The sequence below is a fragment of the Leishmania infantum genome, chromosome 10 (genome assembly GCF_000002875.2).
Source record: "Leishmania infantum JPCM5 genome chromosome 10".
Taxonomy (NCBI): domain Eukaryota; phylum Euglenozoa; class Kinetoplastea; order Trypanosomatida; family Trypanosomatidae; genus Leishmania; species Leishmania infantum.
In genome coordinates, this window is record NC_009394.2 from 524,534 (window position 1) to 547,235 (window position 22,702).

General features: G+C 55.3%; 6 protein-coding genes across 6 annotated transcripts; all 6 read left to right on the plus strand.

Moving 5' to 3' along the window:
- Nucleotides 1-617: 617 nt before the first annotated feature.
- On the plus strand, nt 618-1,559 carry LINJ_10_1410 (conserved hypothetical protein; the record flags this gene model as incomplete). Its single annotated transcript, XM_001463746.1, has 1 exon — nt 618-1,559. One exon carries the CDS (start codon nt 618-620, stop codon nt 1,557-1,559), a length of 942 nt encoding a protein of 313 aa, XP_001463783.1.
- Nucleotides 1,560-2,566: 1,007 nt separating this feature from the next.
- Nucleotides 2,567-3,517, plus strand: LINJ_10_1420 (conserved hypothetical protein; the record flags this gene model as incomplete). Its single annotated transcript, XM_001463747.1, has 1 exon — nt 2,567-3,517. The coding sequence occupies one exon, from the start codon at nt 2,567-2,569 to the stop codon at nt 3,515-3,517; it is 951 nt and encodes a 316-aa protein (XP_001463784.1).
- Nucleotides 3,518-5,865: 2,348 nt separating this feature from the next.
- On the plus strand, nt 5,866-6,801 carry LINJ_10_1430 (conserved hypothetical protein; the record flags this gene model as incomplete). The annotated part of the gene is made up of 1 exon (XM_001463748.1): nt 5,866-6,801. One exon carries the CDS (start codon nt 5,866-5,868, stop codon nt 6,799-6,801), a length of 936 nt encoding a protein of 311 aa, XP_001463785.1.
- Nucleotides 6,802-8,872: 2,071 nt separating this feature from the next.
- On the plus strand, nt 8,873-10,354 carry LINJ_10_1440 (phosphate-Repressible Phosphate Permease-like protein; the record flags this gene model as incomplete). The annotated part of the gene is made up of 1 exon (XM_001463749.1): nt 8,873-10,354. One exon carries the CDS (start codon nt 8,873-8,875, stop codon nt 10,352-10,354), a length of 1,482 nt encoding a protein of 493 aa, XP_001463786.1.
- Nucleotides 10,355-12,369: 2,015 nt separating this feature from the next.
- LINJ_10_1450 (putative pteridine transporter) lies at nt 12,370-14,349 on the plus strand (the record flags this gene model as incomplete). The annotated part of the gene is made up of 1 exon (XM_001463750.1): nt 12,370-14,349. One exon carries the CDS (start codon nt 12,370-12,372, stop codon nt 14,347-14,349), a length of 1,980 nt encoding a protein of 659 aa, XP_001463787.1.
- Nucleotides 14,350-17,308: 2,959 nt separating this feature from the next.
- Nucleotides 17,309-18,493, plus strand: LINJ_10_1460 (putative fatty acid desaturase; the record flags this gene model as incomplete). The annotated part of the gene is made up of 1 exon (XM_001463751.1): nt 17,309-18,493. One exon carries the CDS (start codon nt 17,309-17,311, stop codon nt 18,491-18,493), a length of 1,185 nt encoding a protein of 394 aa, XP_001463788.1.
- Nucleotides 18,494-22,702: the final 4,209 nt, after the last annotated feature.

Below are 22,702 nucleotides of genomic sequence, written 5' to 3' on the forward strand. Positions count from 1 at the left end.
TGCCAATGCCACTCCAATGCATCTTCACCCCGCCCTGGCACTGCCTGCAGGTGTGGGGCGCCTGAGCCACCTCGAGGGGGGGATGCATCAGGTGGCTGCCGGCACCATGGGAGCGGCTGTGAGGCGACCTGACCTGCGAGGCAGGGGGGCGGGTAGAGTGTGAGGCAGAGGCTGTGCTGCGGTGCCCACGTGGGCATTGCGGTAGCACTTGTCTGCTGCTGCATGGCACCACGCGATGGGGACGCTGTGACGGGCCGGGGGTAGGGTGGAGGTCAGATCATGCGGTATGAGAGGATGGACAAGTGAGAGCTTTTGCTGATCTCGCCCGTGTCTTTCTTTATCTCGGTGCAGCTTCAAGTTTTCACCTGTTCGTGGAACCGTTTCTACTTTTTCGTCCTCGACCTACTCGTGCGCTTGTCTGTTTTTGATAGCCGCTCAGAGATCAGTACACACCCACTCTTATGCGGGTACACACACACATACACGCACTTCGGCACGCTATTCTCTTCGATTTCTCACTCTCCCAGTGTTTCTGGTGAGAGGCCCTCGTCGACGACTCAACGCAGTCTCATTGCGCCTTTTTCCTGTGCTCTCAGTCGCTTCTGAGCAGCAGCAAGATGTTCTTCAAAGAGATGCGCCTTGCTTTTGAGGTGAGCAAGAATATTTACGAGAGTTCTCTCCTCACGTTCAAGGGCGTTGACGGATATGACGTGTACAACTGCTCTCTCCTGTTTCAGTATAAGGGCAAGCACCACCTCTTTGGTCGATTTGAGCGGCGGGAGAAGTCGTCGGATTCGCGGGTGCGCCTCTTTGTGGAGACGGGGAAGGACGAATACACTGCCGTACCGGACCAGCTCACATACCAGTTGGAGGACCCCTTCGTTTCAAAGGTGCAGGGCAGCCTGTTTTTCGGCGGCACTCAAGTCATCAAAAGCGGCGGTAATGTGACGGGCTACTTCTGCGACTTTTACCACGGCATGCCACAGCTACTCACATATTACACCACGGGGCCTGATCTCATGAGGAGCATCCGCATTGTGCAACTTGCCGACGGCACCATCGGCATCTTCTCCCACCACAAGACGGAGAGCTCCTGCCTGATCGGCTTCACCACCGTTAACTCTCTTAATGAAGTTACGCGCGAGGTGATTGCTGAGGCGAAGCCCATCAATAATGCCCCCTTCCTGGACGCTTGGGGCGGCGTCAACCAGGCGTATCTGCTCTCCAGCGGGAACATAGGCTGCATCTGCCACCACAGCTACCTTGACAAGGACGCGAACAGGGAGCAGCGCAACGTGTGCTGCATCACATCCTTTGTCTACGACCCGAAAACGAACGATACGCACGGCTTTCAGCTAATCGGGACGAGAGGATGCTTTCCCGACTGCCCATCAAAGTCGCCATCGGTTGCCGACCGCGCGTTCGCCTCCGGCATCGTCATGCGCAACGATGGCAAGTGCGACCTGTACAGCGGTCTTGGCGACACCCACGAGGGTCGCATCACCATTGACTACCCGTTCGAGGGGTACGGCACCGTTGTGAATGATTTGGTGTTTTAGAGGCTGGGACACGAACGTCGGTGAGCACCCCGTCCTTCGTATCTCGCTGATCCTCTTTCTTTCCCTTCGTTTGCATTGACGGTGTTTGTATGTGTGCTTGTCTTACTCTCCCCCCTGAGCGTCATTGGATGGCTTCATTGGCCTCCCCCTCCAACACTTTATTGTTTGCTGCGCATTTCTCCCATTTTTCTGCTGTGATTCCGCATTTGTGCCGGTGTGGCGTTTCCTTTTCATCTAGCTCCTCGTAAGACTGGCTGAGTATAGCTACTCCTTCCTCTTCTCCAGTGAAATTGCAGCCCCCTTTTTCCCAACTTTCAAGTGCTCATGTTTGTCTGTGTCCACCCCCTGCTCGCCGCCGCGGTGGTGGAACACCAAGGGCTCCTCCATGCAGGTCTGCGTGCTCATTCTGCCCCAACTCATTACGTCAGCGCGTGACGCCTCGATTACTCACTCACAGGACTGCACTTGGTGACGGCTCTTGCGAGCCACACACCCAACTTCACACCTCCCCCTCCTCTCCGCCACGTGTACCACCACTGTTCCCTTTTCTCTCTTCCATACTCGTACCCTATATCGCTTCACTGGCGGTGGCAGCCCACCAGGGAGCCGATTCAGGCCACGCCTACAAATATCCATACCCACGCGCACACCCGCATACACCCTGTGCATATTCGCTTCCCTCATCTCACACCCTCTCTTCTCTCGCCTCACTTCCTCGTTTCAGTATCTCCCGTGCTTTCCTTGGGCCGTTCAGCGGGTTCTTGTTTTTGTAGCGTTGGGCAAACACATACATCATCGAAGACAATCAACCATACATAAACTTGCATAGGTCTCGTCTCTCTCTTTCCCTTTCCTCTGTGCATGTTTCCCCCCTTTTCTTCTTTGGCTACCGTTTTTACTAACGTGTATCGCCCCCTCTATCCTCACCGGCACGCCAAGATAGTCGAAGCTGTTCCTATTGCCCCCTCTCTCTTTCACTCACACGGACATTTGAGTCGGCCGGCAAGATGAGCTCGCCCCAGGTGGTTCGTGAGGCCAAAAAGGCGTTCGAGGCCAACAAGCGTGTCTACGAGAGCGTGCTGCTCACTTTCAAAGGTGTTGACGGCTATGACGTGTACAACTGCTCCGTCCCCTTCTCCTACAAGGGCAAGACGCACATCTACGGCCGCGTTGAAAAGCGCGATATTTGGGCCGCTTCGCATGTGCGGCTCTTCGAGGAGACGGGCAAGGATGAGTTCACGGCGGTGCCGGACGGGATGACGTGGTTGTTGGAGGACCCCTTCGTGTCCAGGGTGAAGGGTGAAGCCCTCTTCGGCGGCACACGCGTTCGCAAGGTCAGCGACCGCCTCTTAAGCTACTACTGCGACTTCTTCCGTGGCGGGATCGAGCAGGGTCTCTACTTCACGACAGGCCCCGACAACATGAAGGACATTCGCTGTGTGGAGCTGGCGAATGGCAGCATAGGCGTTTTTTCCCGTCCCAAGACGGATGTCTACACCTGCATCGGCTTCACCATCATCGACGACCTGAGCGAGTTGACACAAAAGGTGATTAATGAGGCAGAGCCGCTTAATGTCCTTCACGCCGGTGCTTGGGGCGGCGTGAATCAGGCGTACCTTCTCACCTCCGGCAAGGTTGGGTGCATCGCACACTACAGCTACAACAGCAAGGACGACAAGGACCGCCCGACGTCGGTTTATCTGAACTACTCCTTCGTTCTGGACCCTGAGACGAAGCAAGCAGAGATGGAGCGCATCATTGGCACCCGTAGCTGCTATCCGGATTACCCTGTCAAGACAGAGAAGCTCATAGACTGCGCCTTTTCCTCCGGCATCGTCATGCGCAACGATGGCAAGTGCGACCTGTACAGCGGGCTGGGCGACACCTGTGAGGGTCGCATCACCATTGACTACCCGTTCGAGGGATGTGGTGCAGTCGTTGATCAGCTCTCGTTTTGAGCACCCTCTCACCCACTCACCCACACACACACCCACACACACACACACTCACATGCAAACGGGCCAAGATACACAAACTCATATGCACGTTCCCCAAACTCACCAAAGAATGCTCCACCACAGGGGGCGTGTACGTGTTCTCTTTCTTCCTCTTGTTTCTCTTTTGCTTCTGGTTCAACGTTGACATAGAGATCCCACACGCGCTTTTTTTTTGTGCTCAATGGCGTGCTGGCGACTTCCCCTTCCTCTTGCTTCTTTCCCTTGAGACAGCTTTACATGTGTGCCCGTGCGTGCGTGCTCGTTCTCTTGCTCTATAGCTAATTTTAGTAGGGTCTACTCGTACGCACACCCGTATGCTCACCTCTGATCTTCGCTCAAAGACACCCACCCACACACACAAACTCAAACAAATGTACCCACACGTCCTCGCTCTCAACGAAACAAAAACGCACGAAAAGATAAGGCCTCGGCTCTTTCTTCTCGCGCGGGAGTGAGTGCAGCCGTAAGCAGAGAGTTGGTGGGTAGCTGGATGTCTGGGGCAGTGCGCGACACCGCCTCACCCTATACATCTCTCCGAAGCTGCAGCGCACGCCCTTACTACAGCGAGAGCAGGACGAGATGGACACGCCACAAACGGCGACTCTTTGAGCGGCCCTGTTGTCTTTCTGGAAAGCGTGAGGGTATACGACGTGGCTGTTGTTGCGGCTCGTGTAGCGCCTCTTCTGAGGTCGTGGAGGCGGCGTTGCATAAAGTTCAAGCTACCGCACGACGATTCGCCAAGGATCTTCGTGCCGACTGGATGTGTGTGCTTGTGGGTGGCGGTGTAGTTCATGCAAACCCCCATCATGACTTGTTGTTGCAATCGAGGCAAAGCGCATGCGACGGAGTGGTGCGTTGCAGCCTTTACACCTTTTCCCTTCTATCTCGCTCGTCCGCTTTCCTTTCGATGTGCAGCCAAATTGGACACCACGAGCACACTTCTACACACGGTTGCGGTGCACTGTCTTTTATTTCGCTTCTCTATACACGTGTGTGTGTATTGGTGTGCCTCTGTGTACCTGAGTGTGTGCCTGTGTCTCTGTGTATGTATGTGCGCGCGGCCTGTTGTTCTGTCGTGTATTTTTTTTTGCTGGTCTCCATCTCTGTCTGAGCCCGTCTCTTTTCTCCATCCGTGTGTGCTGCTGTGAGCGGTGTTGCGTGCTTCTGTGTGCTTCCTTTCCCTGCGTGCATGTGTCTTCTTCTGTTGATCTTCTTCGTTAGCTTCGTCTTGCTCTGTCGCTCTCTTCCTCTCGGGTTTCATCCTGATTTGCTTTTGGTGCGATGCCAGTATTTCTTGTCCATCCATATTTTCGTTGAGCTAGCTCTCTCTCCCAGCCTGCCTGTTTCTGTGTGGTCTGTGTGCCGGTGTGCGTCTTTCTCTGTGTATCTCTGGATCGCCCGTTTGTATGTTCCATCTCGAAATCCAAACATACGCACATACGCACAAACGCACGCACCGACACACCCGCGCACAAAACGCAAACAAACGAAGACGCACACACGCGCCGATCGACTCTTACGATTCTTCCACTAGATGGATTCATTTTGAACAACGCAGGGAGATATATGGTAGAAGAGGTGGCCAGCCAGCATACGGAGACACTTACAAGAGGCGGTGTAATGTACTTCACCCCTACCTTTGCCCATGTGCTGCTGAGAGGAAGGTTCTCACGGATCGTCCTCTTCCACAGCCCGACGCATATGGCACGCGCACGCAGGATGTACGCGGTTTCGTTGCAGTGACGCAGTACACGCCCTTTGTGAGGGATGAATGAGTTCAAGGGCACACGCAGCCGCTCCTAAACCCGCTTGTTCACTCTCCAAACGTCAGCCACGCAGATATCGGCATCAACATTGAACTCTACTTCTCTCTTTGCTTCCATGGCACACGCTTTTTCGTGTTTCTCCTGTGGGCGCCTTTTTCCAAACCTTTGCGCCCTCCTCTGCTCTCAGAGGTGTCCTCGTACGCGTTGTTTCGACAATACGGCAGGCAACCCCAGACCCAGAATCCGCTCCCTCCCTCTCAGCTTCTTCCACCTTTCCTTTTAGTTACTGCTGGGCCCTCTTTGTCTCTCTTCCCTCTTTGTTTTGTGGACTTCTCGCTTCTGTCGTTCTACGCACTCGCCACCTCCCCCCTCTTCGTCCTTAGTGTGTCCGCGATCTGTCCGATCACCGGCACTGTGTGTCTATTCCACTGTCTGGGGCTTGCCATTACGCTCGTGCACGTACACACACACATACATACACAACTACGCACTTGCTGTCCTCTCTTCCTCCATACACACTTCTCTCTAGTGCAGAGTGTGCAGATGTCGTTGAAGGCTCTCAAGGCGTCATTCGAGGCCAACAAGCGTGTCTACGAGAGCGTGCTGCTCACTTTCAAAGGTGTTGACGGCTATGACGTGTACAACTGCTCCGTCCCCTTCTCCTACAAGGGCAAGACGCACATCTACGGCCGCGTTGAAAAGCGCGATATTTGGGCCGCTTCGCATGTGCGGCTCTTCGAGGAGACGGGCAAGGATGAGTTCACGGCGGTGCCGGAGCTCAGCTGGGAGTTGGAGGACCCGTACATTCAAAATGTGAAAGGGGAGATGATCTTCGGCGGCACGCGCGTTCGCAAGAACGGCAACGAGATCCTCAGCTACTACGGCTACTTCTACCGTGGCACGCCGGTGGAGTTGAACTACTTCACGACAGGCCCTGACTACATGAAGGATATTCGCGTGGTTCCGCTTCAAGATGGCCGTCTCGGCGTCTTCTCGCGCGTTCGAACGAAGGCGGAAGTATACGTAGGATTCTCCACGGTCGACACCATTGACCACCTAACAACGGAGGTCATCGCAGCGGCGAAGGCGATCGATTTCATCAAGCCAGGGACGTGGGGCGGCGTGAACCAGGCGTATCTGTTATCGAGCGGTAAAATTGGCTGCATCGGCCACTTCGCGTACAACGACACAAAACCATCTGGGGAGCCGCTCACGGTATACATCAATATCTCCTTCATTTTTGACGCCGAGACACGCCAGCTGGAAACCGAGCATGTGATTGGAACAAAGTCGTGCTATCCACCCTGCCCGGCAAAGCTACCGACCCTCGAGGACTGCGTTTTCGCCTCCGGCATCGTCATGCGCAACGATGGCAAGTGCGACCTGTACAGCGGTCTTGGCGACACCCACGAGGGCCGCATCACCATTGACTACCCGTTCGATGGATATGGTAACATCGTTGGCCGAATGATCTTCTAGGCCATCGGATTCCCAGCCTTCCTACTCACTTTCCGCTGCCCATTACTTTCACATTGTCGGTGCTTTCTGTAGTCTTCTCCCATTTTTATCGGTTCTGTCCGCGCCATCACTACCGCCCCTACTACTTTCGTGATCAGCTGTGCCTGCCGCCGGCAATCTTTTTAAACTAGTTTACCTAACCAGCGCCATCACTACCCTTCGCCACCCTTTTTACTTCACTCTGTCGACGTGCACTGTGTGGCTGAGAGTTATTTGGTGCCTCACGAATGTCTCTCGTTTTTTTTTTTGACTGCTCTATGCTCCTGATGATGTGAGGATACACCTCTCCGTGTGTGGTGTCAGGGCTCAGTACCCCGACTCTGCGTGAGGGGAAGCCATGCACCCTCTTAACCCCTGTCGATGTCAAGCCACCTCTGGTTGTGCCAGCGACAATCACCCACGCGGTTGAGGATGCCAGAGCGATGCATGGCTGCTGATGTCGGCGGTGGGGTGGTGGACGGCGTTGCGTTGGAGCGGCCTGAGACAGCGAACACGCGTGTGCCATCCACATCATGGGCACAGTGCCAATGCCACTCCAATGCATCTTCACCCCGCCCTGGCACTGCCTGCAGGTGTGGGGCGCCTGAGCCACCTCGAGGGGGATGCATCAGGTGGCTGCCGGCACCATGGGAGCGGCTGTGAGGCGACCTGACCTGCGAGGCAGGGGCGGGTAGAGTGTGAGGCAGAGGCTGTGCTGCGGTGCCCACGTGGGCATTGCGGTAGCACTTGTCTGCTGCTGCATGGCACCACGCGATGGGGACGCTGTGACGGGCCGGGGGTAGGGTGGAGGTCAGATCATACGGTATGAGAACGGGGACTGGCTAAAAAAGAAAAGTTTTGCTCTGTGTTTGCTCTTGTCTGTTTTGGGACTTTGTATATCTTTTTTTTTGCATCTGCTTTTGTTTCTGTGATGGCTTGCGTCGACATCTCTGTCTCTCTCTCTCTCTCTGCGTCTGAGCAACTATTATTCTGCGATGACGTACCGGAGCACACCCTCTTCTTCGTGCTTGCCTGTTCCTTCATGCTCCCCCTCTAGACCACTCTAGGACAATGTCGCGGCTGGTCGAATCGCGGACAAGGCCGAATAAGAGGAGACCAAAAGAGAAAGGCAGGCACGGCAGCACGGTGTCACCCCTTGTGCACAGAGAACAAAATGAATCTCAACAAAGAGGGTGAACGAAAGAAAGCAGTCACTACTGACATAGCCGGCACTTAGATGGTGCTGAAGTGCCGTGAGATGCTTTCTTCCTTCCTCAGATCCCTTGTCCTCTCGCAGGCGTGCTGCCAAGGCCCTTCTTCATTCTCTTTCTCAGAGAGTCTCGAGTGTGCCCCCCACAACTGTTTGTGAAGGGAGGGAGAAGTGAGGTCCTGTGGCTCGTGGCGAGGTCCCTACCCCTCACCACAAGCCGTCTCACTTCCGTAATGAGCATCAACCGAGCCAGAGGAACTTGTGGCGTTTCATGTTTTTCGACCTTGTCCCGCTCCCTCCCTCTCGCGCGCTACTTGTCTGTGAATAGAAATGTGATCATACACCTCCCCCTTGTGCACCATCTCTCTCTTGTTCTCACCCTGCTCTCCACATATGCGCGAACGATGCACCGCAACGGATGCGCTCGCCTCTTTTACCACCGCCCCTGCTATACTCGACTGGGCAACACACGCATCAACGTTTTCCATCGATCCTCAACTCCAAAAGCTGCCGTTCTCTTCGCTCTCTTTTCCTGTCTCTCCTCTTTATCACCCTGACTGTTTCACTTGATAATCCTTTCTATTTCTTCATATAACGTTCTCTCTCTTTACCGTTTTGAGTCATCTCGCCCCCTTTTCTTTAGTGTTCTGCTTTGTGCTCTTCTTCAGACGCGTACTCACTCACCTTTCCCCTCCCTGCCATCCTCTTCAGCTGAACCAAGGCTATACGGCTACATTCATTTGTTATTCAATCCTTATCTCTTCGTCTCCCCTTCAACTCCAGGCTCCTCTTCTCCGCCCACCTTTTCGGGAACCTAAACAGATCAACGCCAGTACCACGAAAATGGCGAATGTCAACCCCTATTTGTGGATCGTCATCGTGGGCGGCTTCGTTTCGTTCCTCACCGGCGCCGGTGTGGGCATGAACGATTTGGCCAACGCCTTTGGTACCACGTATGGTGCGCGCATTCTCACCCTCACGCAGATTGTCATCGTAGCCTCTGTTTGCGAATTTGGCGGTGCGGTGACGCTCGGTGGTGAGGTGACGTCGACCATCTCCAGTGGGGTTGCCGACCCCAAGGATTTCGCGAAACAGCCATATGTCTTCATGTACGGTATGCTTTGCGCCTGTGGCGCCGCCTTCTGCTGGCTGGCGATTGCCACGTGGCTGCGTCTTCCCGTGTCGTCGACACACAGCATCTGCGGTGGCGTGATCGGCTTCGCGCTGGTCTACGGCGGCGGTGGTGCGGTGAGCTGGGCGAAGAGGAAGGACGACTTCCCGTTCTTCAGCGGTGTGGCCCCGATTGTCGCCTCCTGGTTCATTTCGCCTGTGCTCACCGGCGCTGTATCGGCTATCATCTACAGCCTGGTTCGCTTCCTCGTGCTTCGCCCTAAGAACTGTGTGAAGCGCGCGATGTACACCCTGCCCGTTGTTGTGGCCATTGCCTTCTTCCTGGAGTCTTTCTTCGTGCTCTTCAAGGGCGCGTCGAAGCGCCTCAAGTGGTCGGTGGGCAAAGCTGCCTGGGTGGCTGCGTGCATTGGCGCCGGCGCTGGCGTGCTCTCGTGCGCCTTCATTCCCCTTCTGAAGCGCTTGGTTGCTCGTGACGAGGCGCATGCCTTCGCTGCGTCTGACGAGCGTCCGAGCACGACGGAGGGATCAACTCAGCGCAAACCGCTCAACGACGAGGACGTGCACAAGGCTCGTGAGGTCACTGGCGACGTTGTTAGCCAATCGGAGGCCTCCGACTCAGAGCAATCGGAGGAGCGCCAGGTCACTGGTGCCAGCGGCCTTCAGGTCCAGCAGTACGAATGGCGTGCCGAGCGCGTGTTTCGCTACCTGCAGGTGTTCACCGCCATCTGCGCCTCCTTTGCCCACGGCGCGAGCGATGTCAGTAACGCCGTCGGCCCGCTTGCCGCCATCTACCAGGTGTACCAGACGGGCGGTGTGGAGAAGAGCTCCTCTGTTCCGATCTGGGTGCTGTGCCTCGGTGGTGCCGGTCTTGTTTTGGGTCTCTCCACCTTCGGTATCCGGCTGATGCGTCTGATGGGTGAGGATCTGACTGTCATCACGCCGAGCCGCGGCTTCTCTGCGGAGCTGTCGGCCGCGCTCGTCGTGTCGTTCGCCTCCGGCTATGGCATTCCCGTCTCGTCCACTCACTGCATCACTGGTGGTGTCATCGCCGTCAGCATCGTCGATGTTGGCTTCCTGAACATCCGCTGGCTCATGGTGCTGAAGATGTACGGTGGCTGGGTGTTTACTCTCGTGATCACCGCCATTATCTCGGCCATGTTCTTTGCCCAGGGTGCTAGCGCCCCTGCCATGTAGATCTCTGTTTGCGTGCGCTCCTGAATGTGGCAGTTAAATGTTTACGTCGTGAGAAAAGTATTTCCCCCTTCTTTTTGCCGGTATCACTTCGTAGTTTCTGGTGCTGAACTATTTGCAAAGCCCCGCTGCTCGCCAGACACCTTCTTTTTCCCCTCTTTGCTTCATGCCAATTTGAGATTGCCTCATGTGTGTACTTTCTGCTGTATGTGAGGTGCGTGTGTGCGTGTGTGCTTGTGTTTTTTGCCGTATTATGAGTTTTCAAGGTACATGAACAGTTGTCCACGCTCGAAGGCACCTACGACGGACACGCAGCTGTGCACACACATTTATCACACACACACACACACCTTTTTCCAGAAGTGCGACTTTCATTGTGCAAGGTTGACTGATCTCCTTTTAATCCCGTCTCTCTCCCTCCCTCCCTCCCTCAGTCGCTGTAAAGGATGTTGCTTCGGTCTCTTGTTCATGTATTTCAATGTAACCCACTGACTTGTTTGTTTCGACTCATTTGTTTCTCCATTCATGCCTCATCTTCGTCTTTTTTTCTCGTTTGGCGACTGTTAGCTCTTGCGTGCGCTTGTGCGTGTGTGTGCGTGTTTTTTAACGTTTTCAGCGTAGCGCGTTTCTTTGTTTTCTGTGTGTTGCTGCTCATTCTTTTGTAGCTCACGGCGCTGCACTCCCATTGAAAAAAGAGAGAATAACCCCAAACCTCAAGCCACCATGAGGCAGCAAGAACGCGAAAAACGAGGCATCTTAAGACGTGCAGTAAAGCCTTCCTCTTTCGCTTTCTTGTCCTTTTCGTAGCTTCTTTGCTCGTCTATATTTTTTTTTTTACCTGTTCCCCTCTTCCCATGCCTCTCTCTGTTTCATTTCTTCATCTTCCCATCTCGCTTGTCGCCGGAAAGTTGCACTCGGAAAGGAAAACCATCAGCAGGCTATCATTCATTTGCGCGCGTACCCCCCCTCTCCTTTCGCTCAAAGATGCCTGGACAGTCGAAAGCAATAGGTCGTCATATACATCATTTGACTCGTTTTCTTTATTTGCTTCTTACACTCCAGTTGACTCTTTGTGTGTGGGCGCCCCGTTTTGCTCTGATGTACTCTCGTATGATGAGCAAGACTCTTCGTTGCGGTGCACCTCTTTTAAAAGTGAGATCATAAAGGAAGCAGTCCAAAGAAAAAACCCGTGTTTTACTCCTGTAATCAACTCTTTTCAGGGGAGAGCAAAGCAAGGAGGCCGTGTGAGACTTGAGAGGTAGATGTTCACGTCTCCCTGACGAGAAAGGACTTTAGGCAGTGACTGCGCAGCTGTGCGAAGAGAGGACAAAACATCCAAACGTTGTCTGACATGTTGCAGAAACTGTTGCCCTTGGTGACTCCCAAGTGTTTTCTTCTTCCTGAGAGCCTTAATGAAGCCCAGTGACCTACCGGCAAAGAGCTGCGCAGAAAAAGACGCGTGCTGGTTTCTTCTAGTCTGCTTGTCTTCGGGCAAGCGCTTCCACGTGCGCACATGAGCCCGCCCACCTTCTCGACGAGTCGGGGACGTGAGGCGACTGCCTGTGTCCCGAGTAGGCCACCTCTTTCATTTGTTTCAACCGTGATCTGATGCACCTTCGAGTGTGCAGCACGGCTACACGGTGTGCGCGTGAGCTAAATGCGCAGCTGCATACACGCCTCGCTCTCCCCGGCTATGCTGCTGCTGCCGGTATGATCCTTTTCCTTTTTTGAAGCGCTCTCACTCCCTCAACGTAATCCTTGCGTCTTCTTTTTTTCCCTCTGCGCAAACCTGCTCCCCTCTTTGTTCTCTGACAGATATAACGGCAAAAAACACGAACACACTGCCCACCCTTTTGCTTTTCTTTCGCTAAGACTCATACAAGTTTTCATCCACCCACTCGCCTGCCACGACTGCAATCGAAGTGTTTGCCCGCTCCTCTCTTCTCCCACGACCTGGCGTCTTCCTTGTACGCCCACTCCTCCACACACACACACACACACACACTCACCAAGCGACCATGACCGTTGGTCAGCAGACCGGAAACGTCGCCAGCGGCGCTGACGTGCCTTACGCAACGCCGCCCCAGGAGCAGCTGACGGAGGAGGGCAAGGGCTACGTGCACCCGGACACCGCCGCGCTCTTCGACGCTTCCCCGTTCATGCGCTACATCCCCATCTTTGGAACAGCAGTGGTGCCGTTTGGGCCGAAGTGTGTGATGTCACTTGGCATCGTGTACATTCTCAGCAAAGGTCTGGCGAGGACGCTGCTCAACTCTTCCAGGTACGCCATGTTCATGAAGAAGTACGGCGTCACCACGGCGGTGTACCAGCGCATCTCCGGCATTGGCTCCTTGGGCTTCTCCATCAAGCCGCTGACAGCCATCTTGAGTGACACGTTCGCCTTCTTCGGCTACACGAAGCGGTGGTACATGGCCTTGTCATGTATTGCCGGTGCGGTGTGCGCTATCGTGTACGGCGTTCTGCCGTTCAAGCCGTCGAGCGCTGGCATTGCGGGTGCTATGATTTTCATCTCGGTCTTCTGTATTGCAAACATCGATGTGCTGTCAGAGGGTCACTACAGTCGCCTTATCAAGCGCCACCCCATTCCTGGTGCCGACCTGATCTCGTGGATCTGGGCGCTTATCATGGTGGGTGCGATCCTCGCGTCGGCCATTCAAGGGCCGCTTTCCGACTCGGGCCGCCCCACCATCGGCATCTTCCTCTCCGCAGGCCTGCAGGCCTTCTGCGTTTTCTTTTTCATCTTCAACTGGTATGGCGAGAAGAAGAACCTGATCGAACGCAAGGAGGACTACATCTTTTTGCTGAAACAGGAGGCTCAGATGCAGGAGACGGACTCGGAGCCGATCAAGGAGGGCGTGGGGGTGCACGACATCACCATGGGCAAGAGCAAGACGAAGCCTACCGTGCTGTATCACGAGCCCTCCCTGCAGAACAGCAACACGGAGCTGGTGAACTTTGGCGAGCTTGACGATGACGTGGCCGAGTACGACTTTGTCGAGACACGTTGCATGTGCGGCATCTTTGGAGTGAACAAGGAGATCGTCTCTCGCAACATCTCTGTTGCCGTCTACGGCGTCATCATGACGGCTGGCGTCATTGCGCTGACGGTGCTTAACATCATGGGTACAACCTACCAGCTGCTCTACGGCTGCGTCGGCATCTCGGTTATCCTGTGCGCGACCGGCTTCCTCTGCATCCCTATGACGATCATGAAGGCCAACTTCTTCGGGTGGTTCCAGCAGGTGTCCTACATCCTCATCTCCGGCGGGACGGACAACTTCTACATGTCGGATGCCAGCTGCCTGCCGGACGGGCCACACTTCTCTCAGACATTCTACAACACTGTCGGCGCCGTCATTGGCAACGCTGCCGGCGTGTTTGGTGTGTACCTGTTTGCGCGCGTCTTCTCGAAGCAGAGCTACCGCGTCACGCTAATTTGCACCACTCTTGTCCAGGTTCTTGCGAGCGTCTTTGACATCATCATTGTCGAACGCTGGAACTTGTACATCGGCATCCCGGACCACGCCATGTACATCATGGGTGATGCTATCGTGTACGAGGTGTGCTACATGCTGAACTTCATGCCACTGAACATGCTTATCTCGCGCCTCTGTCCGAAGGGGTACGAGAGCACGATGTTTGCAATTTTGGCGAGCTTCAGCAACATGGGTGCATCGACGTCGTCCACGATTGGCGCAATTCTGATGGAAACGGTGTGGCCACTCTCCTCCAGCCCGCCGTGTGACTTCAGCAACCTGCGCTGGCTGCTCATCTCCGGCCACTTCATCACGCCGCTTATCGCCATTCCGCTAGTGGTTGTGCTCATTCCCGGCACCCGCATCTGCGACCCGATCGACCCGAAGGATGTCGAGGGCCTGTCCATCTTCCAGAAGTGGCTCAACAAGTTTCACGCAACGTCAAACGCACACGCCAAGCCCCAGCCCAAATCGCTGCCAGATTCGGAGGGGCAGCAGTAGTCGTCGGCGATGCGGTATGCGCGCCGTGCATGTGCGTGTGTGTCGTGGCCTCTTAATTTCCTGTTTTTTTTTTTCGCCTTCTACGTGTGCTTGCTGTACCGCTTATTCAAGTGCACCACACATACACGCTTACATATACACATCTACAGCTTTTTCTTTGTTGCTAACGTGCCTGACAGCGCTCATGATGCGGCACCGGCACCGCAGGCACCTGGAGACCCTGCACTACGCCGCTGCCCCTCTCTCTTTCGTTCTTGTACTCTCGTTTTGTATATGCAACCTTCTTCCACGTTCTGTCTTGTTTTTACGAGTGTCCTTTGCTTGGGACCGTTGCATCTCATGAGGCTTCGCGTCGCTGAAGTGGGCACAACTAGAGAAGGCAGTGCTGCTTTTGCCCCAGTGCGTGACCCCCTTCCCCCTACCCCACTGAACAAGTGACTGCGTGCTCGTCTCTCTATGCTCTCTCTCTCTCATATGGACGTAGGTGTTTACGTGTCGCACGTGCTGACAGGAGGAGACGAAGAGGAAACGGAGGAGAGTTTCAAGTCTTTCGGAGTAACGCACGCGCGTTGCTCCTTTTTAGCACTTCCATTTTGATGTGTTTTCTGTCTCCCAAATTTTGTGCGTGTCTTTTCTCGCTTCGTGTGCCGCGTATGCGTGTATCTCTAAGGTCGGGCTCAACGATGAAGCCGCCGCCAGGGGGAGAACCATGCAGTGTACTACAAGGCTCACTCTCGTGCTTCTCCCTAAAATGCATCACCACAGCCGAAGCCCATCGGGCGTTGCGGAGACGGGAGAAAGCGAAAGGAGTGACGTGCAATGCCTTCTCTTCCGCCTCGTCTTTTTATCCCTTTATATGCTACGCCCTCCTCCTTTCCGTTGGCAATTTTGCCTCCGCTTCTCTCTCTCCATCTCTGCCGGTGCGTGTGTGCGTGTGTGCATGCCTTCAAGTACCATTTTGTATTTTTGGCTCTGTCTTTTCAGCGGTGACTTCACATCCTTTATTTTTCTTCGTTTGTTTTGTCTCCTTTCTTCACCAGCCACATACGAATTCATATATCGCGCACCCCTTTTCCCCCTCCTCTCACTGCCTGCGCCTCCTCCCCCTTCTCTGCTTTATTTCTTTTTTATTCCGAATGCACGCTTGCGTATGCGCATGTATGTGTTTCTTTCTCCTCTCTCTGCATCACATTGGCAGCACCGGCATTGGTGCACGTTGGTACACTGCAAGGAAAGATGAACTTACGCAACTCTTTTCTTACCTCTCCTGCTTGATTGAGGCAACGCAGCAACACAAAGAACTAGTGAACCATTTCACACTCTTCTCACCCAGCGGCCCCTCCACATTGTTACACGTGGACGCTCGTGACTGTCGCTTGCTTCGTGCACACGCAAGCGGTACTGACACGCATACAGGCCCATGTGCGATGTCTCTTCGTGCGTGTATGCTCTGTTTGGCGGTGCAGCTGTTTCGTGCGCGACAGAGACGGAAAAGCGTCGGGTTCTGGACTGGAGCAATCGGAGGGCGTCGAAAGGGGAGAGCCGAAAGAAGTGTGCGCCGCGGCAGCCCTCTCTCACATAAGTGGACAACGAATACAATAGTGGGAGGAGCCTGCGTGTGTCTGACGCGGCGGTGCGTTGAGAAGGGCAGTAAAAGAGAAGGAGAGACTCTCACTGTGTACTCAGAAATAGAACAAACATGATAGAAAACTACAGCGACTCAGTTTGTTCACGTGTACCAGCGTCATTGGGAGATCTATGCGGGTAGGGAGGGGGGCTATCTTTGTATGGGCGAAGGCACACTACTACTGCTTTCGGACCATACCCTTACCCCCTACCCCCGTTTTTTCCCACCCACCTAACTACATGGAAGCGAGGCGTGAAGGAGAACGGAGCAAAATGTCAGCAGTTACCAGTGCACACACACGGGTACACGCAAGCACGTAGACTTAGGCGGCTCCAGGTACTCCCACGTTGACGGTGTATGTGAAGTATCGGAGAGCGCGCCGCATCCCTGTGCACGTGCCCGCGAGCTGGACAAACGCGTTTTCTTTCTGTTTGTCCGTTCGCTCCTCCTGCTTTCAGCCTGCCTTGGCTCTTTTGTGCCCGTACTTGTTTTTTTTTCTGCGTTTTCTTTAGTTTGACTCGAGCGGACACCGTAACGGAGGCCCGCCTCTCTTCGGCTCTTTCTTTCTCTTACCTTCCGTTCTTCCTCGCAGACTCCACCATCTCTGTTGTGCAAAGTTGGCTTTGGTGATGTCTGCGTTTTCGTAAGCACAAAGGAAAGAACACACAGAAAAGGCGTACCAAACGGTTCTGTGCGCCATCATGGCGTGTCGTTGACCGTGCCGTTCGCGCGATGCCACACATCGTGCGACTGGCAGGCGGTACGGCCGCAGAGTGCTGAGCGCTCCCCTTGCGTGAGAGTGAGTGGGCTTTTGCGCGGCGCTGCGTAGAAGGTTGAGGGTGACAAAAAGACGTGGCCCTCCCCGTTCTCTGGCTGTGCCACGCCTGCAGACGCACAGACCCGTAAGGTACACTTCTCTCTCACGCACTTGAAGGCGTTGCTGATGCGTGCGGGCACGGGTCACACGCAAAAGCGATCATGTGTGGGGAGGAGCCACAGGCGGCCGTATTAGCAGCAATGCTACGACGTCACATGCGGCGTCCATTTCTCCATTTCCTTTCATCATCCCATCGCCTCTCTCTTTGTTTCGGGTCTCTTCCTCACGTGTTGCACAGCCTCACAGGAAACACAGACACATACACACATACAGACACGCGTGCTCTCTGCGGTCCCGCAACATTCACACGCCCCTGCAACGGACGACAAAGTAGGAAGCACGCAAAAAGAGGCGAAGGGCCCCACCGTGCTATCCGCATTCTTATCAGCATAGCCCACACACATCTACCCCCATACGCGTACACACATTCCCTCGGTCCAGCCTTCTTTGCAGCCATGAAATCCGTGCTCAAGGCGGGGCGCGAGAAGGACGTGGACGTGGTGGTGCCGCCGAAGGAGCTTACCATCAAGCAGATCCAGGACCAAATCCCCGCCAAGTACTTTGAGCGCTCGGCGGTGTGGGGCATGTGCTACGTCTTCCGCGACATCTTTCAGGTCCTGGCGCTGTACTTCATCATGTATCGCGCAGTGATGCCGGTGCTTTCTGCATTCGGGGGCATTGTGTATGGTGTGGCTGGCGCGAACATCGTCAGCTGGACCGTCGTCGGCGCCGTGAAGTTTGCGGCGTGGACCGTGTTCGGGATAGCACAGGGCCTCAACGGTTTCGCTATTTTTGTGCTCGCACACGAGTGCGGTCACCAGGCCTTCAGCTCGTACCGCTTGCTGAACAACGCCGTCGGCCTGCTGCTCGACTCCGCCATCCTCGTCCCGTACCACAGCTGGCGCATCAGCCATGGCAGCCACCACAAGCACACAAACCACCTCACCAAGGACACGGTGTTTGTACCACGCAAGGAGCAGCGTGTGATCGACCTGGTCGAGGAGACGCCGCTGGTGATGCTCTGGAATATGCTTGTCATCTTCACGTTTGGCTGGCCAGCGTACCTCGTAGCCAACATCGCGAGTCAAGACTACGGTCGCCGCACCAACCATTTCGAGCCTTCGTCGCCGCTCTTCAACAAGGACGACGGGCCCGACATCGTGCTCTCCAACATCGGCATCGTGGCTGCGCTCTTTATCTTGGGTCTCTGCACCTACCAGTACGGCGCCTACAACGTCTTTTGCTGGTACGTCGTGCCGTACCTTTGGACAAATTTCTGGCTGCTCTACGTCACCTACCTCCAGCACTCTGACTTGCGCATCCCGCACTACACGCATGCGCACTGGACGTTTGTGCGCGGCGCCATCGCCACCGTCGACCGCGACTACGGCTTCATCATCAATGAGTGGCTGCACTACATCAACAACTCCCACGTTGTGCACCACCTCTTTAGCCAGATGCCCTTCTACCACGCGATCGAGGTGACGCGCCACCACATCAAGGACATCATCGGCGACGCCTACGTCACGGACAGTCGCTCCCTTGTCGAGATGCTCTGCGAGACGTGGAGAGAGTGCCGCTACGTTATCCCGTCCGAGGGCATCAGCGTGTTCTACAGCTTCACAGGGAAGGGTGCGTAATACAGAAAACGCGCATGCAAGATGGAAAGAGAAGCGACGATGCAGTTGCGCCGCGTGCTGTTCTGTCAAATCGTGCCGGCGCTCGCGACGGTGATGGCAAGGCTGCGCGTCACCATCATCGCATCATGCTCTGACCAGACCATCGGTTCCTCTTCCGTTCTTTGTGTTTCTTCTTCCTCGTCCACACCTTTCCTTTTTCTTTCTCGAGTTCTCTCTTTTTTAGCTCTCTGTGGGACCACCTCGGCGCGGACGCCCCATCTCTCCTCCTTTGTTTATCCTCTGTGATGATTACCCCGCTCCTCTTCAATGTATCTGCCCGTCTGCGTGCCTTCGCTCTTCCTGTTTTCCCTTTCCGTTTGCTCTGCTGACGTAGGGATACCCCTCTCCGTGTGTGGTGTCAGGGCTCAGTACCCCGACTCTGCGTGGGGGGAAGCCAGGCGCCCTCTTAACCCCTGTCGATGTCAAGCCACCTCTGGTTGTGCCAGCGACAATCACCCACGCGGTTGAGGATGCCAGAGCGATGCATGGCTGCTGATGTCGGCGGTGGGGTGGTGGACGGCGTTGCGTTGGAGCGGCCTGAGACAGCGAACACGCGTGTGCCATCCACATCATGGGCACAGTGCCAATGCCACTCCAATGCATCTTCACCCCGCCCTGGCACTGCCTGCAGGTGTGGGGCGCCTGAGCCACCTCGAGGGGGATGCATCAGGTGGCTGCCGGCACCATGGGAGCGGCTGTGAGGCGACCTGACCTGCGAGGCAGGGGGGCGGGTAGAGTGTGAGGCAGAGGCTGCGCTGCGACAACGGGGCCGGCGTATTGCTGTGACCCGTGCCTACGACTGATTGGAACGACGCGATGGGCCCATGACAACGCCCGGGGATAGGGTGGAGTCCGCTTCTTGCTTTATGGCAGAAAGGATTCGCTGACGAAAAGGACTCCAGTTTCTCGGTCCTGTTCGCCGGTCTCTTCAGGACTCCCTCCGTCTTTTTTTTGCCGTTAGTTTCACTTCGAATGTGTATGTCTTTTGATTGGTGACTGTAAACGGAGAGGGAGGAAGGGCATGGTGCGCGTCCCTTTCTCCGTTTCTTCTCCCCGCCCTCCTTCCGCAGCCCTCCTTCCCGCTGACTAGGTCCGTGGATACTCCTCTGCACGAAAAAGCGGAAAAACAGCGGCCGTGTGACCGCAATGAAATTCGCAACGAGTGGAAGAGCGCTAGAGCGATCTGCCGCAACACACACACCAGCAAACACCTGCGCACCATGATGGCGACCCTTTCGCGGTTTTGCCCCGGCTTCACCGTGGACAGGAGATACAGATCGCGTGTGCCGATGCGAGTGTTGTCATTTTTTGTGTGTTTTTTTTCTTTTTATCCTTTTGCCCCTTTCTGGAGCGTGCAGAGAGGACAAGATGGAAGGCGCGTGTGTCTACTTCGGCCTCCTCCTCTGTTCCCTCCCTCTTCGCCCTCTTCCTCTTGTCATCCAGGCTGAGGTATGCACTGTATGTCCGGAGGAACACATGCACGTGTGCGTCAACGACTCGCTGCGGTGCTGGTAGGCCCCCGCAGCTGTCAGGTCGCACTTGTACCCTTGCAGGGTGACTGGCGTGCAAGATGTTAAGGAAACGAGAGAGAAGGGCACCGCCTACTCAACGAACCCACAGGTTGTTTTGTGTGCGGGTTTCTGTGTCGTTGAGCACCTGACAACCCGCGGCTCTACGCCGCCGCCATGCTGCTCCCTTCTTTTCAGCTTTTCTTGTTTCATCTGTTCTTCGTTGACGCGTAAGAGGCATCTGCAGTGATGATGCCTCGTAAAGTAAATTCCACCACACCTCTCCCCACAACGAGAGAAGAAAAGGATTTGCGCTTACCATGAAGCGATACATTCCCTCTTCTTTCGACAACAAAGAAATACGCAGCAATATGAGAGCTGCTTTTTCGTGCATGTAGTACAGAAATGTTCGTGTGCTTACTGCGCCTCTCTTGGGCAAGGCGCTTGCTTGCAGCCTTGCTCTGTTTGGCCGTGCGCCCACACATAGACTCCCACATACATCATGTCCGCAATGGCATTCACCACTCCCTGCCTCTCGCAGGCTGTCACGCGCGGAGGCAAAATGAGATTGCAACTCTGACGCTGCAGCCGTTGCATGTGCACTACACGTCCACACGCGCCTTCTTTCCTTTTTGTTCGGACCGCTCTCCATCTCTTTCCTCTCTTTTGAACTTTTTCAGTTCTCAGCGTGGTCGTCACGTCTCTCTCTCGAGAGAGACGGCTGAAGCTCTGGAGCGTCTCTCTCGCCCGCACAGCTCTCAGTGAGGTACACACCACCGCCACCTCTCTTTCCCTTCACCCTTTAGCTCACCATGAGCCATGCCCAGATCAAACACGCCATACGCAAAGCGGAGGTGTTCCTTCCAGCGAACCACTTCAGCCTCCGACCCTTCCCCAGCTGGAGCCCGCAAGGGCTGCAAGACGAGGGAACGTGAGGGGGACAGAGATCCGCGACAACCTGTTGGGCTGGGCCATCACCGACGTTGACCGGAGCAACTTCCGCGAGTGCGGTCCCACACTCACCACCACCCGCAATGGCGACCAGCTCATTGTGGGGAAGCGCCAGCGCTGCCCTCGCCACCTTTACTGCAAAAAGAGGGAGGACCTTATCCACCGCGGCGGCTGCGTGCCGGCCAAGAGGCTGCTCCAGAGTCTCTCAGGGGCGCGAGGCGATGGACACCACGGAGGAGCTACGCGTGCACTGCGTGGGCATCGAGAGGGTGTGCCCTGCGGACCACGTGCTCGAGCTGAGACCGACTGAGGGCATCACGGTGACGCAGGGCCTCTGCCACGAGCTGCGCGCCGAGGCCACCATGGGCAAGCTACTTGGTGGTGAGGTGAGCCGGCGCAACGACGACGACCCTGACCGCCGCTTCGCCGCTATGGTGGGCGGCTTCCCGACGATTGTGAAGTACGAGAAGTCCAAACGCCTGCTGTGCAACGAGTGCCCGTCGGTGTCCAAGGATCCCCGAGGTGTAGTCGACAGCGCTCTGGCGAGAGGCGCGTGCACGTGCACCCATCACTCTCTTGTACCTGCCGTGCTCGGAAGGCGAATAGACACAACACCCGAAGACAGCGGCAGCAGCACTAGTGGCAGCGGATGCAGCAGTAGCGGCACACGGAGACGCAAGCAGGGACGCACACACCTTAACGACCAGCACCTTTACACGCAGTGAACGCAAGGGGCGCGCATTGCAGCTCTGATATCCTGTTTGCTGAATCAGAGACTTTGAAGAGCGCGCCACCAGGGAGGCGAGTGTATCGGTGTACTGGTGCGCTGGTGCACTGGTTAGGGTTAGGGTTAGGGTTAGGGTTAGGGTTAGGGTTAGGGTTAGGGTTAGGGTTAGGGTTAGGGTTAGGGTTAGGGTTAGGGTTAGGGTTAGGGTTAGGGTTAGGGTTAGGGTTAGGGTTAGGGTTAGGGTTAGGGTTAGGGTTAGGGTTAGGGTTAGGGTTAGGGTAGGGTTAGGGTTAGGGTTAGGGTTAGGGTTAGGGTTAGGGTTAGGGTTAGGGTTAGGGTTAGGGTTAGGGTTTTTTTCTCCACTGATTCCTTGCACAGCGACACCCTCTCCAACAGGACGGGGGCGTGACGGTGTACTGGTGTACTGGTGTACTGGTGTACTGGTGTACTGGTGTACTGGTGTACTGGTGTACTGGTGTACTGGTGTACTGGTGTACTGGTGTACTGGTGTACTGGTGTACTGGTGTACTGGTGTACTGGTGTACTGGTGTACTGGTGTACTGGTGTACTGGTGTACTGGTGTGCTGGTGTACTGGTGTACTGGTGTACTGGTGTACTGGTGTACTGGTGTACTGGTGTACTGGTGTACTGGTGTACTGGTGTACTGGTGTACTGGTGTACTGGTGTACTGGTGTACTGGTGTACTGGTGTACTGGTGTGCTGGTGTACTGGTGTACTGGTGTACTGGTGTACTGGTGTACTGGTGTACTGGTGTACTGGTGTACTGGTGTACTGGTGTACTGGTGTACTGGTGTACTGGTGTACTGGTGTACTGGTGTACTGGTGTACTGGTGTACTGGTGTACTGGTGTACTGGTGTACTGGTGTACTGGTTAGGGTTAGGGTGAGGGTGAGGGTGTACTGGTGTACTGGTGTACTGGTGTACTGGTGTACTGGTGTACTGGTGAACTGGTGTACTGGTGTA